Source organism: Schistocerca piceifrons, chromosome 2 (genome assembly GCF_021461385.2).
Source record: "Schistocerca piceifrons isolate TAMUIC-IGC-003096 chromosome 2, iqSchPice1.1, whole genome shotgun sequence".
NCBI lineage: Eukaryota > Metazoa > Arthropoda > Insecta > Orthoptera > Acrididae > Schistocerca > Schistocerca piceifrons.
Window position 1 is genome coordinate 387,471,050 of NC_060139.1, and position 16,195 is coordinate 387,487,244.

Sequence of the window (16,195 nt, forward strand, 5' to 3'; positions counted from 1 at the left end):
TCTTCCAAACTCTTTGCTGTCTCTGATAGAATTGCCATGTCATAGGCTAACCTCAAAGTTTTTCTTCTCCCTGAACTGTAATTTCCTTTCCAAATTGCTCTTCGTTTTGTTTACTGCTTGCTTAATGTACAGATTGAATGACACTGGGGATAGGCTACAAGCTTGTCTCACTCTCTTCTCAATTACTGCTTCCTTTCCACGCGCTTCAGTACTTGTAACTACTGACCAGTTTCTGTGCAGGTTGTGCATAATATTCACTCCCTTTATTTTATCCATACTTCCTTCAAAATTTCAAAGAGTGTAATCCAATAAATATTGTCAAGAGGTCTCATGAAATCCAAAAATGCTGTAAATGCAGGTTTACCTTTCCATGAGCTATCTTTTAAGATCAGTCAGGATTGTCTCGGATTTCCTTGCAAGATCGACCTACACCAGTTTCTCCATTCTTCTGTAAATAATTCGTGTCAGTATTTTGCAACCATGGCGTATTAAATTGGCAATTCGATAATATTCACCCCTGTGAGCTCCTACCCTTTTTGGAAGTGAAATTATTACGATCTTCTTGACGTCTGAGGATATTTCGCACGTCTCATATGAAGGGTTTATTTCAATAGTGGTACAAGTGCATTACCTCCACTTTTCTGTCTATAATGCTTCTGACATTAATGGTCCAAACAAACAGAAAGAAACGTTCATCTCTAGAAATAAGCCATATGCTTGACTATTTCTGGTATCTCAACTGCAGATTTTTCAGCGCTCATTTAACTTTAGTACTCTGTATCTCAGAATGAACAAAAATGGACTTGTACCACTATTGAAATAAGCCCTTCATATATCCTGCATACCAGGTCGAATAATTTTGACACTATTGCCTCTTCCAAGGATCTCAATAATTCTGAGGAAATGTCGTCTACTTCAGGGAACTTGTTCCGACTTAGATCCTTCAGTGCTCTGTCAATTTCTTCTCTCAGTATAATATCCCTGATGGCATATTCATTTACCTCCTCTTCCGTTTTTATAATTTTTTCTTCAAGTTCGTTTCCCTTGTACATCTCTTGTATATATTCGTTCTACTCTTCATTTCTTCCCCTTCTGTACTCACTGCTGACTTACCATCTGAGCCCTTGATGTTCATACCAAACTATTCCATTGTGACATGGTACAGGCAAAGAAAAAAAAGCAGCATTTAACAATGAAAGGTTTTTTACAAGAAAACATAAACGACAGAAAACAGAAAACAGGAAGAGATCGACCAGATCTATGAGAAGAATTGTCGCTCTTTGAATACAGTTCGACGAAGGTGTGAGAGAGCACACAGTCTGTCACCATAGTTAACTCTGCAAGATCGGGACCAGTCGCAGTCACAGTCTGTGGTAGCACTGCGTAGTGCTGGCCCTGGTGCCCAGTGTTGAAGACTCGTCTGTGTCACTCGGATTCATGGTCGGTTTCAGTCTCGTCTTCGGATTCGGCATCAGACGGCACTCTTATAATGGCTGGCCTGCATGTGGATACCAGGAAGTGGCCGGTGTGTGGATACCAGGAGGTAGCCGCCGTCACGTGGCTTCGCGAATGCTTGATACTGCCGCCTGTGTCCGACGATCGTGGTGCCGTGGTTACCGCAACGGATGTCACACTGCAGACGCCTGACGGGACGGCAACCCGCAGCGCAATGCTGTGTGGCGCGTGTACTGGTCATCAGGCACCAACCACACACTGCATTCCGCTTCCTTTCGGGGGGAGATGGCGAAGCTATCTCAATGCATAGACAGTGGCTGTGGCAGAGTCGGCAGCCAAGCACTCGGCACGTACAGCTGCTTCTCTCCAAAGATTTTGATTTTCGTATAAGCTGCACCTGTCTGTCTCCTAATCACGCATGCTTCTACATCCTTGCATTTATCCTCTAACCATTCCTGCTTAGCCATTCTGCACTTCCTGTCTTTCTCATTTTTTGACGTCTCTACTGTTTCCTTTACTGCATTCTTATATTTTCTCCTTTCGTCAGTTATATATATCTAGCAAACGCGAAAGCATCACTGAGATGGTCACCCAACTCCAGTGACAAACCGTACGAGTGAGGAGTTAATATTACGATGTGGTTTACAGTTAAAAATATATATCGTTATAAATATACGATACGCTGCCTCTCGAATTACCACACTTCATCTCCCTTGCTTACGAAAGTCCTCGCCATGGGAGCCCACGTTCGAATGCATAGAGATCCGACGTAGTGCAGTCACAACACCGCAACATGCAGGCCTGACTAGATCTGCATTTGTGTTCTGTCATTCAATATCATTGTAGCTGTTTAATTTTATTAGGAATTTACTTCATTTATTGTTGGATGAACAGGCGCCTAAACCATTGATACAAGATTCTCCTGAAGCTCTTATTGTTCAGTGTTACAACAATTTGACACGAGAGTGTCGAAATTTATTTTCACACCTCTTGTTTCTGGAAAGTAAAATACTAAGGTTTTGGAAACTAATTAATTTTTTTCAATCATCGTCTTAAAGTTGTCTTGGTTGCATATGATGCTAAAATGCCCAATTACAAAGGCTGCGGAATATTGATAACTGTAATGTTAAGAAAAAAGGTAGAATGGAGGTTGAAACGTAATGAATAACATTTCTTATTATTCATCAAGTTTCTCTTTGGAAGCGCTACTGAAATAATCAGCACATTATTATCGTCTTTTCCGTTCTCTTGCCGTCTAGTTTCGAAGAAGTTTCTTATTTTCAAGTGACAAGAGAATAGGATAGGAGGCTGCAATGAAAAGAAGAAATCATTTGTAATACATTTTTTTAAAATTACATTTAGTGATTTAGGAACAGTCAGCGAGCACTAATGTAATCTAATACATATTATACATGCGAGAGTTTGTCATGGGGTGTGTGTGTGTGTGTGTGTGTGTGTGTGTGTGTGTGTGTGTGTGTGTGTGTGTGTGTGTGTGTGTGTGTGTGTTTTACACCCTCACCCTGAAACGAATGTTTGGATCTGTATGAAATTTGGTCTGGAGATAGCGGATACCCTGAATTAATACATAGGATACCATAGGTATGTATACTTTCCAAAGGGGTTTTGGTGGGAGTGAGAAAGTAGTGTAGCGCACAATACACAATACACAGAATGAGAGCAGTTACTGACTTGCAACAAAGGGAAAAAATTTATTGCTTTCTGCATTTTCGTTGTACATGCAGTATAAATTCCGCATGAACATTTATGTGTTAATTTACTCCTTCTTTATTACTAAATGGTGTTCGCGACATGTTTTGCAGATATTGCTTAAATATAGTACTGAATGTGTCAGCAAAATTGTCATTGTATGACACGTAGTTCCGCATATATGACGCCATAAAAAGGGAGATGCATGACAAACTGCCGCACCACGTATGACTTTAAATTTATTACTTCTTTACTGAAAGCTCTATTCGCAACAAATTTTGCTGACAATGTCCTTACAAGTAGCTGAATGCACCTACAAAAATATATCACTGTACGACACGTTGTTCAGGAGATATGAAGTGGTTATCACTAAGACTCATGAAAAACTGCCACATCATGCATAACTTTTTAATTCATTACTTCTTTAGTACTAACTCTTTTCACAACACATTTAGCAGGAGGTAGCTACATATACCATAAGATGCACCTGCAAAATTATATTATTGTACAACACATATTTCGCGAAATAAGACGTAAACTTTGATCTGCGTGAAAATGAAAGTGCTGGGTGAAATCGTTAAAGATACAGATGACGTATGTGAAGAAATATGTGTGACGTATGTTGAATATTTGAAAAATAAATCTGACGTGTGTATACGCGGGCAGGTCCACGGGGAAAAACTCATCCTAAGCCCGTGGAACGAATTGAGTAAAGACATTAGTTACGATCTGGAAAGAAATACTGTGAGGGTAGGAACAACCAGTTTCCTAATGGAGTGCGGGCTATAACGTGGCATGAGAAGACGGGAGGAGGAGGCGGATAGACAGGGAGGGGGAAGGAGGAGATGGATAGAGGGGGAGAAGCAGATGGGCAGAGAAAAGAGGAGGAAGAGATGGACAGAGAGAGGTGGCGTTGGAAATGGACAGAGAAAGGGATGAGTAGGAGATGGACGCGAGGAGAGGAGAGGAGGAGATGGACAGAGCAAGGAAATAGGAGGAGACGGACAGAGCAAGGAAAGAGGAGGAGATGGACACAGAGTGAGGGTGGAGGAGGTGGTTAGAGAGGAGGAGGAGGAGGAGTTGGGCAACGAGAGAGTGAGAAGAATATGGGCAGAGAGAGGGTCAGGAGGAGATCAATAGAGAGTGAGGGGTGGAGGAGATGGATAGAGAGGGGGAATCGAAGTGATGGACACAGATGGTGAAAGTGGAAATGGACGGAGAGAGGGAGAAAGAGGAAATAAACCAGTAGAATACTGGAATAAATACGTTCCCGCGTAACACCAGATACTCAGCTTTCCCTACATATACACATAGAACAAGAAGTCTAGAAACATTGTTTACAGAGACATGTTGCGGTAGATATGTGGCTCTACATACACACCGACGCTATTATGACCTTCCTCGTGCTAAGCATTTCACAAACAGTCGTGAGATTATTAGCCTCTTTTCTGGCGCATTTTGTGATTCGCAACTCGGTCACGGAAAATGTTTTCCGTGGAGTAAACTAGTGAGTTGGGAGCGACATGAGTTCTGTCAGATTTTCGCATCGTCTCAAAATATGGTGTTTTATTCTTTCATATCTGCAAGTGGCTAGCGCGGCAAGATTTCCAAGAGTATGGGCGCTTACTCGTAGATGTTTCTTACGACGTCGAAATAATGTATTCGTTAAATTTGTATTTGAAATGCATTCAGTTTGCGTTGCAAGCCATTCATTATCACACTTGGGCGCTTCCCCTTCCTTCAAGAGCAGGTTCATAGGAAAAAAGGAAAGGTGGGTTGACATCGAGGTCATTAGGGACGGAGCACAAGCTCGGATTGTATAAAGGATGAAGAGGGTAATCAGACGCGCACTTTCAAAGGAACCATTCCGGCATTTACCTGGAGAGATTTCGGGAAGTCACCGGAACTCTAAATCTAGATGATCGGAAGCGGGTTTGAACCGTCGTCGTCCTGAATGCGACTCCAATGTGCTGACACCGCACTCGGTGAGTATGTTCGAGTCGTCTCGCTCATGAGTTTTTCCCTGCCCCGGTACCGAGCAGCACCAAGAGCACAATTAACGATCAAGACTGAAGCGCGTACTGTCTGTCCATACAAGTACGCCACGCAACGTAAGGTGGTTTACGGAGTGTATAAGAGCTCGTATTAGATACAGCGTCAGCAAGCTACTCGCTTACTGCAACTAAGTTCATCACTGTCTTTCCGATGGCATGAAAGATGGTAGCTATATGCTACTTAGTGTACCATCAGCAAAAATCTTGTTCCATTACAATAAACAAAATTCATAAATGTCATATGCATTCCATTAATTCTTATAACTAGGAGGCACATCAAAAAACGTACGAGAAATAGCTTCTCACGTAACACCGAGTGGTACACCAAAAATCTAAACAGTGAAAAAGAAAGTGAGTACTGACTAAGTGAAAATTCTAACAGATCATTAACTGGTAATAGGGTTATCAACATTCTTCTAAACATGCAACAATATGTTACGAAACCTTGAAACAGTGGAAATTAAACTGATATAAAGTCGTGATTTCGACGTTTTTTACGCTCATAAACAGTACAGCTCTAATGTATTTTGGCTTAAGCCATCATTGTAAATCACATTAGAAGGACATCGATATACAGTGCAAATATTCCTAAGTGCGAACACTTCCACTACGAGTTACTTTCTATCAATATCCTTTTACTGTGACTTTTGAGGTTGACGTAAGCTGAAATTAAATCTACATACAAATGTAGGAACACACGAGGCAATAAGTATCCTACGAGTTATCATTGAAGATAGGTTAAGGAAAGGCAAACCTAAGTTTATAGCATTTGTAGACCTAGAGCAGGCTTTTGATAATGTTGATTGGAACACTCTCTCTCATATTCTGAAAATGTCAGGGATAAAATACAGAGAGCGAAAGGGTATTTACGATTTCTAGAGAGACCAGATGACAATCGAGGGGCACGAAGGGGAAGCACTGGTTGAGAGAGGGCTTGCACAGGGCTGCAGCCTATCTTTCATGTTGTTCAAACTGTATATTGAGTAAGCAATAAGGGAAATAAAAGAAAAATATGGAGTGGAATTAAAAACCAGGTAGAAGAAATGGAAACTTTTAGATCTGCCGATCACATTGTAATTCCGCCAGAGATAGCAAAGGACTTGGAACAGTAGTTGAACGGAATGGACAGTGTCTTGAAAGGAGGATATAAGACGAACATCAACAAAAACAAAACGAGGATAATGGAATGTATTCGAATTAAATCAGGTGATGCCGAGGGAATTGGGCTAGGAAATGAGACACTTAAAGTAGTAAATGAGTTTTGATATTTGGGCAGCAAAATCGATTATGATACTCGAAGTAGAGAGAATATAAAATGCAGACGGGCAATGGCAAGGAAAGGGTTTCTGAAGAAGAGAAATTTGTTAACATCGAGTATGCATTTAAGTGTCAGGATGTCTTTTCTGAAACTATTTGTATGGAGTGTAGCCACGTATGGAAACAGAGCGTGGTGGCGCAGTGACTAGCACACTAGACTCGCATTCGGGAGGACGACGGTTTAAACCGGCGTCCGGCCATCCTGATTTAGGTTCCCCGTGATTTCCCTAAATCGGTTCAGGAAAATTCCGGGATGGTTCCTTTGAAAGGTCACGGTTGACTTCCCCCCTCGTCGTTCCCTAATCCGATGGGATCGATGACCTCGTTGTTTGGTTCCCTTTCCCCAAATCAGTCAACCAGCCAACCATGTATGGAAGTGAAGCTTGGACGATAAACCGTGCAGAAAAGAAGAGAATCCAAGCTTTTGGAATGTGGTGTTACAAAAGTCTTCTGAAGATAAGATGGGTAGATGATATAATTAATGAGGAGCTACTGAAAGGAACTGGCGAAAAGAGGAATTTGTGGCACAACTTGTCTAGAGGAAGGGATCGGTTGGTAGGACACGTTCTGACTTATCAAGGGATCACCAATTTAGTGTTGGAGGGAAGCATGTAGGGTAAAAATCATTGAGGGATGCTACGAGATGAATACACTAAGCAGATTCAGAAGGACGTAGGTTGCACTAGTTACTCGGAGATGAAGAGGCTTGCACAGGATAGAGTAGCATGGAGAGCTGCATCAAACATCAAACCAGTCTTTGGACTGAAGATCACAACAACAATAGTTTGTGAGTAGAATAAGCAATAAAGACGAGTGCTGGTATGATAGTGATCTTGTATTATGATTTTCTATGATTTACTAAAGAAACTGAATTGCCTATACTTCAGCTTCACTTGACTCACTGAATGTTCGAATGATTTTCCTATATTCCATTATTTTATACGTCCTGTATTAAACCATATTGTAAGCATAAACTCATTTAAGAACGTGAAGTATGACTGTTATATTATTCCAACAACCTGCAGAGTCCAGACTTAAGGTTTTAAGCTACTGCTTATTGATAACAAGAAAGTTATAGTTCATTGGAGGCTTGCTATCTCAAGGGTACACAGAAATTACCGAGTGATCTGCAATTTGGGCAAGGAAGCAGAGCACCAGTGATTGAGTGTTTGTGTGTGTGTGCCTGGCAGGTACAAGTTCTTCGTGTTCTCGGCGTTCTACGACGCGCGGGACGAGCGAGTGGTGCGCGTCATCGGCGCCACCAAGACGCGCGGCCCGGAGCGCGTGTGGTGCCGCCTGTGGTACCCGCCCGCCAACTCCACCACCACCAACGCCACCAGCCTGCCCTCCGTCTCCGTGCCCGCCAAGGTCAAGGTCAGTCACCCACAAGTCGAGCCACGGTTCCAGTAATGGCGGAGCCAGTTATCGTACCTGTTACCATCAGTCAAATCATGTAGTCCAGCAAACTCAGATTTTTTCCATAATGTTAAAATTTCATCAAAAACTTTGATGTGTTGTACTGATAGCGTTTGCAATGATACATCATCTATCTCGACTTCAAATTTTGATTGTAATAGTCTGGTTTTCACAACCCAATCACAAAAATTACGATATGATTATAGTATTGTGTAGATTGTGACAAAACTTTGTAACCTCCCCACAAAAATTTAAAAGACAATATTATATAGAAATGGAGCCAAGCAGCAATATCGTCCACACAGAAATATTTAAATAAAAAATATAATAATAAATGGGAGCCAAGTGTAACCTCCCCACAAAAATTTAAGAATGACAATATTTATTTATGAATGCTAATGGACATTGCGCTAAGTGTAACCTCTCCACTGAAATTTTATAAAAAAACAGAAATAATAAATGAATGGGAGCCGAGAGTAACCTCCCGCAATGAAATCTACTGACAATGACAATTAAACAAAAATTAGCAATCTGACCCAAGTATAAGTTCCTCACAAAAAAAATGAAAGTCAATTCAGTGATAAGAAAATCTCAGTGATAATGATAATTCAATTAAACCGAAATATCGGTCTTTGGCGCTGTGCAAAACAATCAGAATTAAATTCTTACCTCATTGAAACTGCTTGTCAAATTTCTGCTCTTATTGTTGCGCACGGCTTGGAGGAACTGCATTGCAAATAATATATTTTTTCTTTTTTTTTTTTTTAAATTTGACTGAAACTTTTCTTTAAGGGAAGTGGAACGAAATCGTTAGTTCAATTAAATAATTTTTTTTTCTTTGTAAAAATTGCTTTGAAATCAAAATTATTATTGGGGCACTTGTTGAAAATTAATTACAATAAACAAACTTTACATTATCTGAAGATTACCTTAATTAACAATATACCTCATTCAGCCTCTTGACCAGAATGCCATGTCGACGCTCGCCGACTCCTCACACACACAACTCCACTCGACTGCTATTACCGACATACTGCACTCAAGTGAACTGAGCTACTGCTACCGACAGAGTGTACTGCACGACGACTACTAGCGTACTGCACGACGACTACTAGCGTACACCACGACGACTACTAGCGTACTGCTCGCAACACTCGCGCGGTCAAGCGCATACTAACCACGATAAATGGCTCTCTGGTCAAAGAATCTGCAATGCCTCGCCATCGCTGCTACGTTACATAAGTGTTTCATAATCCTCCACTGGGGGGGGGGGGGGGGGGGGGGCAAAAATTTGGCAGCGATGGTGAGTCATTTGGACTTGCCAAGCGCGGCAAAATTTTTCTTTAATTAATAAACTTCTACAATTTACAGAATATTTAGATGTAGTACGTGAATTAAATGTTGTGCACATGCACCGAGTACAAAACATTTCAGACAAAGACAAGATATGAGTACAAAACATAGTAGCAAATCCGAAAAATGTATATAAAAATTATTTGACAGATAACAGAGTGCACACGCACTGAAAAAATTCTTTAGCATTTTCAGAACAAATAAACAGAATGGCAGAAAATCATGTTGATAAGTGACATGAGTGTACATATCAGCAAATGACGAAATGTATATACAATGAGTAACAAATGACATAAGTGCATACGCACTGAAGTATTGAATATACAGAATGAGTACAAATCATATTGAAAAATTAGAAAAGTGCACAGGCACTGAAGTTCAGTAGAAAACATATTAACACCTATCATAAGTGCACATGCACTGTAGTTCAGAACATATCATCAAAATTAAAAAAGTATATAAAATATAAAAGACAAGAGTGTACATATACTGTACTTCAGAACAAATCGAAAAAATGTCTTTAGCATTTTCGCAATAAATAAACATAATGGCAAAAAAATCGTATCGACAAGTGGCATAAGTATACTCGCACTGAAGTTCAGCGAATCGAAAAAAAAAAATGTATAAGCCATGAACATAAATGATGTTAGCAAAAAATGATTTTCATTATTAGGATAGGAAAGGGAAGGATTGCATCATGGTTGTAGCACTTTAGATTGCACACAGCTGTTCTGAAAGTCCATATCTTTCCACAGAAGTACAACACCAAGTGACACAATTTGAAGTTCTTTTCCCATCAGAATTTATCAGCGTAGCCAAGACACTGAACTGTCGTAGTAATGTTCCATGTTTTCATTTTGGCAGTACATTAGGTACACCAAACAGTGGGACCATAATAATGTCTTCATCGCTCACGGTGGTGGACAGCATGTCGTGTCAACACCACGCTCTTACAAGGCACACCAACGTAGAATTAGTGCAAAACCAAATATAGTGCTCCATGATCACTAGGATAAACAGGACAAATGGACATTGCAGTAATTCAGGGTAGTTAGCTCATAAGGTGAAGGACATTAGTAGTTTGCGGCATTCATAGCCCAGTTATTGAACATTTCTGTACCAAGTATGTAGTATTACAGAAAAATGTTCATTAATTGTTTTACATAGAACCAGTAACCTTCTTTTCCTAGTTACAAAGCATTATTAAATAATTGCATTCTTTTCCAGTTACAAAGTATAGCATGGTTAATTAATCATTTGTCATTCCAACATAGTAAGAATCATTAGCCTTCTCCTAATTCCAAAGCATTATTAAACAGTCGCATTCTTTTCCAGTTACAAAGCATAATTAAGAATCATTAGCCTTCTTCATTTGTCATTTCAATATAGTAAGAATCACATTCTTTTTCAGTTACAAAGCATAATTAAGAATCATTAATCACATTCTTTTTCAATTACGTAGCATAATTAATTAATCATTTGTCATTCCAATATAGTATTAATCACTAGCCTTCTCCTAATTACAGAGCATTTTCATTTCCAATTACAAAGCATAGCATAATTAATTAATCATTTGTCATTCCAATAGTAATAATCATTAGCTGGCATCATGGGTAATCATATTACAATAAACAGTGGCAGTCCTTGGCCAGTTACAAAGCATATTTAGTATGACAGAATAATGTTCATCAGAAGTCTTAATTGAAAAGGAGAGTCAATTATTGGCCTAGCATTAACATAATACATTGAGTGATACAAATTATTGGCGCTCATTGGCCATTTACCAAAACATGAAAACTCAACATTGAAAATAAGAGCTAATTAATGGCATAATTAATAACAATTCATTGAGTGACATTAATTATTGGCACTCAGTGGCCAGCAAGTATTGAATAGAATAAAACATAGTTCATCATTCAGTATTATTCAGATCATTACGAAGACATTATTAAAAATCAGTTAATTACAGTCATAGCAAAACATTGTTCCTCATTCAGTATTATTCAGATCATTACGAAGACATTATTAAAAATCAGTTAATTACAATCATAGCATTAATAATCATGGGCATTATAAGTAGTCTCATTACAATAAACAGTGGCAGTCCTTGGCCAGTTACAAAGCATTATTTTATATATATTTTCTTTGTATCATTAAGAAGTCATTACTGAAGTGACATACTATTCAGAGTTGATCAGTATTATTCAGAATTATCATAAACTAGTGACATTATGTGGGACTGGTAATACCTCTTTTAGCAATGTATTGCGTTGGGATCGATAATTAATTGCTGAGGCATAAGACTATTTGCTTTTGACCTATTGCTGCAAATGAGGATAGGTAACGTCATTCGTCATGAGTCAGCTGTAGCAAGGTTATGTAACAAGGCAGTATATGTCATCACATTTATAAATGATAAACAAAAATGGGTAAAAAATAAAAATGCCAGTACTAGAAGAGGTATAATAAGTAACAGGTTTAGTAAGTATCATGAAAAGCTTCTCCTGGAAAAAATACAAAATGGATTATTGACCTGAAAGAAGAAACGCACACTATGCTGAAAAGTAGTGAATTTCGAATTAACAGGTAGTGAAATGTGTATTAAAATGTGTTCCATAGCTGTCCTTTCCAAAACTTTCCGTCATCCTACTATGCAATATAACACCTGCTGTCAAAACAAACTGCAACAAATACTTAAATAACTACATAGCATAAATACATAACTTCAACATTATCCTCATCTGTAAAGAAAAAACTTCATTATCAATCACTTTATTATCCATATTATCATAACTTCATTATTATCATCACCTGTAAAGAAAAACTTCATTATTCATAACAGCATATTCTTCATCATTATTCATCAGCATTCATTATCATCTGCAAAAAAAAATCACTTCATTACTCATTACACAACTAATCCTTATCTCTAGCATATTTCATCACTAAAACTAAGATGTGTAGTTCTGTCTGACAGCCTGCATCAATTGCCTTGTATTCTGAAAGAAAAATTTAGTTAAGACTGCTATTCTACGATGAGTATAGTATATTCTTGTTAATGCTTGTTAATCCTGATCCATCTCCTCTTCCTCATAAAGTTATTGCATCTTCTTTCGTTTATTCCGTAGGTGAAATTCACATTTCTGTTGAATCCATTTCTTACACGCATCATTTCTTTCTGAAATTGATGAACAAAGATTACTGTCTTGCATTTAAATCATATACCCACTAAATAATGACTGGTTTATGGTGACATAATTAACCATACAGCATAACATGACAGAAAACGTAATATGTCAAAAACATAGACAGTGTTCAAAAGCAAAATGTACAGAGAATATCACAATGCAGCAGCAAAAAGAAAAATGTAAAACAGTCACGATGTTGAGATATCATAGGGCAAAAAAAATGTCAAAGTCAACTGGTGTGTGTTATATCTTAACTATTTCACAGTGCATACAAACAAAACTGAAATACAATCATACACACAAAAAAAAAGGAAAATGTGCTCGGTCTGATGTGTAACGACAAGAAAAACGACCTGCTAACCTTACCTTGCCGGGCACTTGCCAAGAAAAAATACGATAATCATCAGTAATTAGTCAGGTGAATATAATTGCATTAGTAAATGGCATCATAGTGTGTTGAATCATACAGTGTCTTCATTCAATAAAGGGTTTAATATTTGACCAATGTTGGTTGCCTTTCGATTTTCTGGTTCTCAAAGTTTCGACGTGTACAACATTGGGGTGAGGGATGCTGCGAATCCGATATGGACCTGCATATAGAAGTTCAAATTTACTGCACTTACCTTTTAATTTACTGGATAAATAGTGTGTACGTACTAATATTTTCTGTCCAACGTGAAAGTCGCGGCGTGTACAAACCTGTTTTTGCTGTCTTCTCCGGCGTTCTGCGGCACGTTTGATGTTGTTCAGCGCAATGTCAATTATTTCGTGGTGTCTTAGTCGACGACATTTAGGGAAGTTTACTAATTCTTTAATTTTGTTTGGTGGTTCAACGTTTTTCAGTATAACAGACGGAGATAGCATAGTGGATTCATTTGGAATGGAATTAATTACATCTTGGAATGAGGGTATGTGTGTATCCCAATCAATATTTCTTTTGAGGCAGTATATTCGGCACAGATTACCAATTTCTTTCATTAACCGTTCACAGGGGTTCGAAGAAGCATGGTACTTAGATGTATAGATCGGAGAAATGTTTCTAGGTCGTAACATGCGTGTCCATATGCCACATCGAAATTGTGATCCATTGTCAGAAATTACTTTCATCACATGCCCTACATGGAATAGAAAATGTTTTACAAATGCTTTCGAAACAGTTTTAGCAGTAGCTTTGCGTAATGGAGTGAAAGTAACAAATTTTGAAGTGAGCTCAACAGCGAGAAAGATGTAGCAAAAACCTCTGTTAGTTCTCGGAATTGGACCAAAAATGTCTACTGCGGCCATGTGTCTTAATTTAACAGGTACAATGGGATATAAAGGAGGAATATGTGAAGTGGTGTCTGATTTAGCTTTCTGGCAAATTTTACAAGACGCTAAAACTCGTCATATACGTTTCTCCATGTTGGTAAAATAACAGTTCTGTCTCAGTATAAGAAAACATTTTCTTGCTCCGTAATGTGCGTAACTTAAATGAGTGTACCAAATTAATTTGTTAACCAGTTCGTCAGGAATGCATAATAACCAATTGTTGCTGTCAGGATGAGAGCGGCGAAACAGAATGTCATTGCGTACAGTGTAATGGTTTCTAATCGTAACATTATTCTTATCTTGCCAAAGGTGTTTAATTTCTTTCCACACATTGTCTTTATTTTGTTCTTGTGCTATGTCCTGTAATGACGATGAAATAAAGTTTTCAAATGCAACTTGCTGAATGTACATGACACTGAAATTTGTTTTGCAGAAGTTGGTTGCTACGTCTTGCTGATTGTTGCTGAGAGAACGCGATAGTGCGTCTGCTATAACATTTTGTGTACCGGGAATGAGAACTATTGTAAAATTAAATTCCTGTAAATAAAGTTTCCATCTGCTTAATCTATCGTGCGTGAATTTGGCCGAAAGTAAAAATTGTATCGCTCTGTGGTCTGTGTAAACGGTGGTATGTCTGCCATAAAGAAAGTGCCTAAATCTCGTGAAAGCCCATACAACACATAATGTTTCCAATTCTGTAACGGAATAATTTCGTTCAGCAGGTGACAGAATGCGGCTTGCAAATGCGATGTTTTTAATTACTGTACAGCCATCTTCTTCAATTTCCTGGAAAATGTGTACGCCTAAAGCGGTATTGGAACTGTCGGTGGCAATGGAGAAATTTCTAGTAAGATCTGGGTGCGATAAAAGTGGAGCATTCAACAAAGCATGTTTCAGGTTCACAAATTCAGAATGTGCTTGCTTATCCCATGACGAAATAGTGTTTTTACCTGTTAATTGGCATAATCTGGGTATGTCTAAAGCAGAGTGAGGAATAAATTTACGAAAAAAGTTAATTAAGCCCAAAAAACTGCGTAGTTGCTTTTTTGTCGTAGGAACAGTAATATCACGTAGAGCTTGAAGTTTTTCCGGACCAGGTGCAATGCCTTCTGCTGAAATTACGTGTCCAAGAAATTTTATAGAAGTTTTGCCAAAGTGCGATTTACTAAGATTAACTGTAAGTCCTTGTGCATGAAAAGTTTGCAACAGTTGTTCAAGAATCAGATTCTGTTCAGACCAGTTAGCTTCTGCGATAAGAATGTCGTCTACATACGTCGTAATTCTGTCCTTAAGTTCAGTCGGAAGTATTGTGTTCAAACCGCGAATAAAAGCTGCAGAAGAAATAGTTAACCCGAATGGTAATTTGCAAAATTGATAACAGTCGCCAAAACAGAGAAAAGCTGTATATTTTCTACAATTCGGATGAAGTTGAATTTGCCAAAATCCCGATTTCAAATCTAGTGTAGAATAAATAGCAGTACCATGAAATTTCTGTAAAAGTTCCTCTAAAGTCTGTGGTCGATCTGTTTCATTAATAATAATGTCATTAATGTGACGTGAATCAAGTACAAGGTGAAGTGAGCCATCTTTTTTTTTAACAATATGTAGCAGGTTTATGTACGGACTAACTGCTGGTTCAATAATTCCTTGGTCAAGCATATCCTGCAATTCTTTTTTAACCTGTTCTCTGCGGATATATGGAATGGGATAATGCTTTGCTTTAAATGTGTCGTGCTGTTTCACTTGAAATTCATACATAAAACCGGACATAATACCAGGAATGTTGTCAAAAACTGGAGCTTGCTGTAAAAGAATTTTGTGTAACTGCGTTCGTTCGTCGTCTGTAGTTGCACTGCTTTGTTTAACTTTATCGGAAATCATCTGCATTACGTCGTAGTCAGTTTCGTCTGAAGTATTATAGTTGTGTACGTACGTATCTGTGAACAATGCAGAATTACAGTCTATGTTACGTGTTGCGGAAATGACCTCTGTGCGGTTAATTGTTTGTTCTTCCGCAGATAATGAGTGCTGAAATTCTAAAGCAAGTTGTACATTTTCATCCTTTAACATTAAATAAGAATTCTGAAAGTCAATGACTGCATCGTGTTGTACGAGAAAATTAGTCCCTAAAATTACGTCTGTTGTCAATAAAGGAACAATCCAAAAATTAGAGTGGAAAGTATGACCTCCAATACAAAATGATAAATGCGTCTGTAATTTAACGTCTACACCTTTACTCGATACTGCTTCTTTCACTTTTGTTTTGCCTAATGGTAATGTCGGATACGTATTCTCTTTGTTGCACTCGTTGAAAGTCTCCTCATTTATTACTGATGTAGGTGATCCGGAATCGATTACTGCTGAGAATTTCGATGAACCAATTTTAATTTCGATAAC

General features: G+C 38.4%; 1 protein-coding gene across 1 annotated transcript in view; it reads left to right on the plus strand.

Annotated features, from left to right (window-relative positions):
• LOC124775417 overlaps positions 1 to 16,195 on the plus strand; it is a 271,730-nt gene that overhangs the window by 155,771 nt on the left and 99,764 nt on the right. The window contains exon 4 of the mRNA XM_047250250.1: positions 7,724 to 7,907. Coding sequence (XP_047106206.1) covers positions 7,724 to 7,907 — 184 coding nt within the window. The remainder of the gene's footprint in view (positions 1 to 7,723; positions 7,908 to 16,195) is intronic.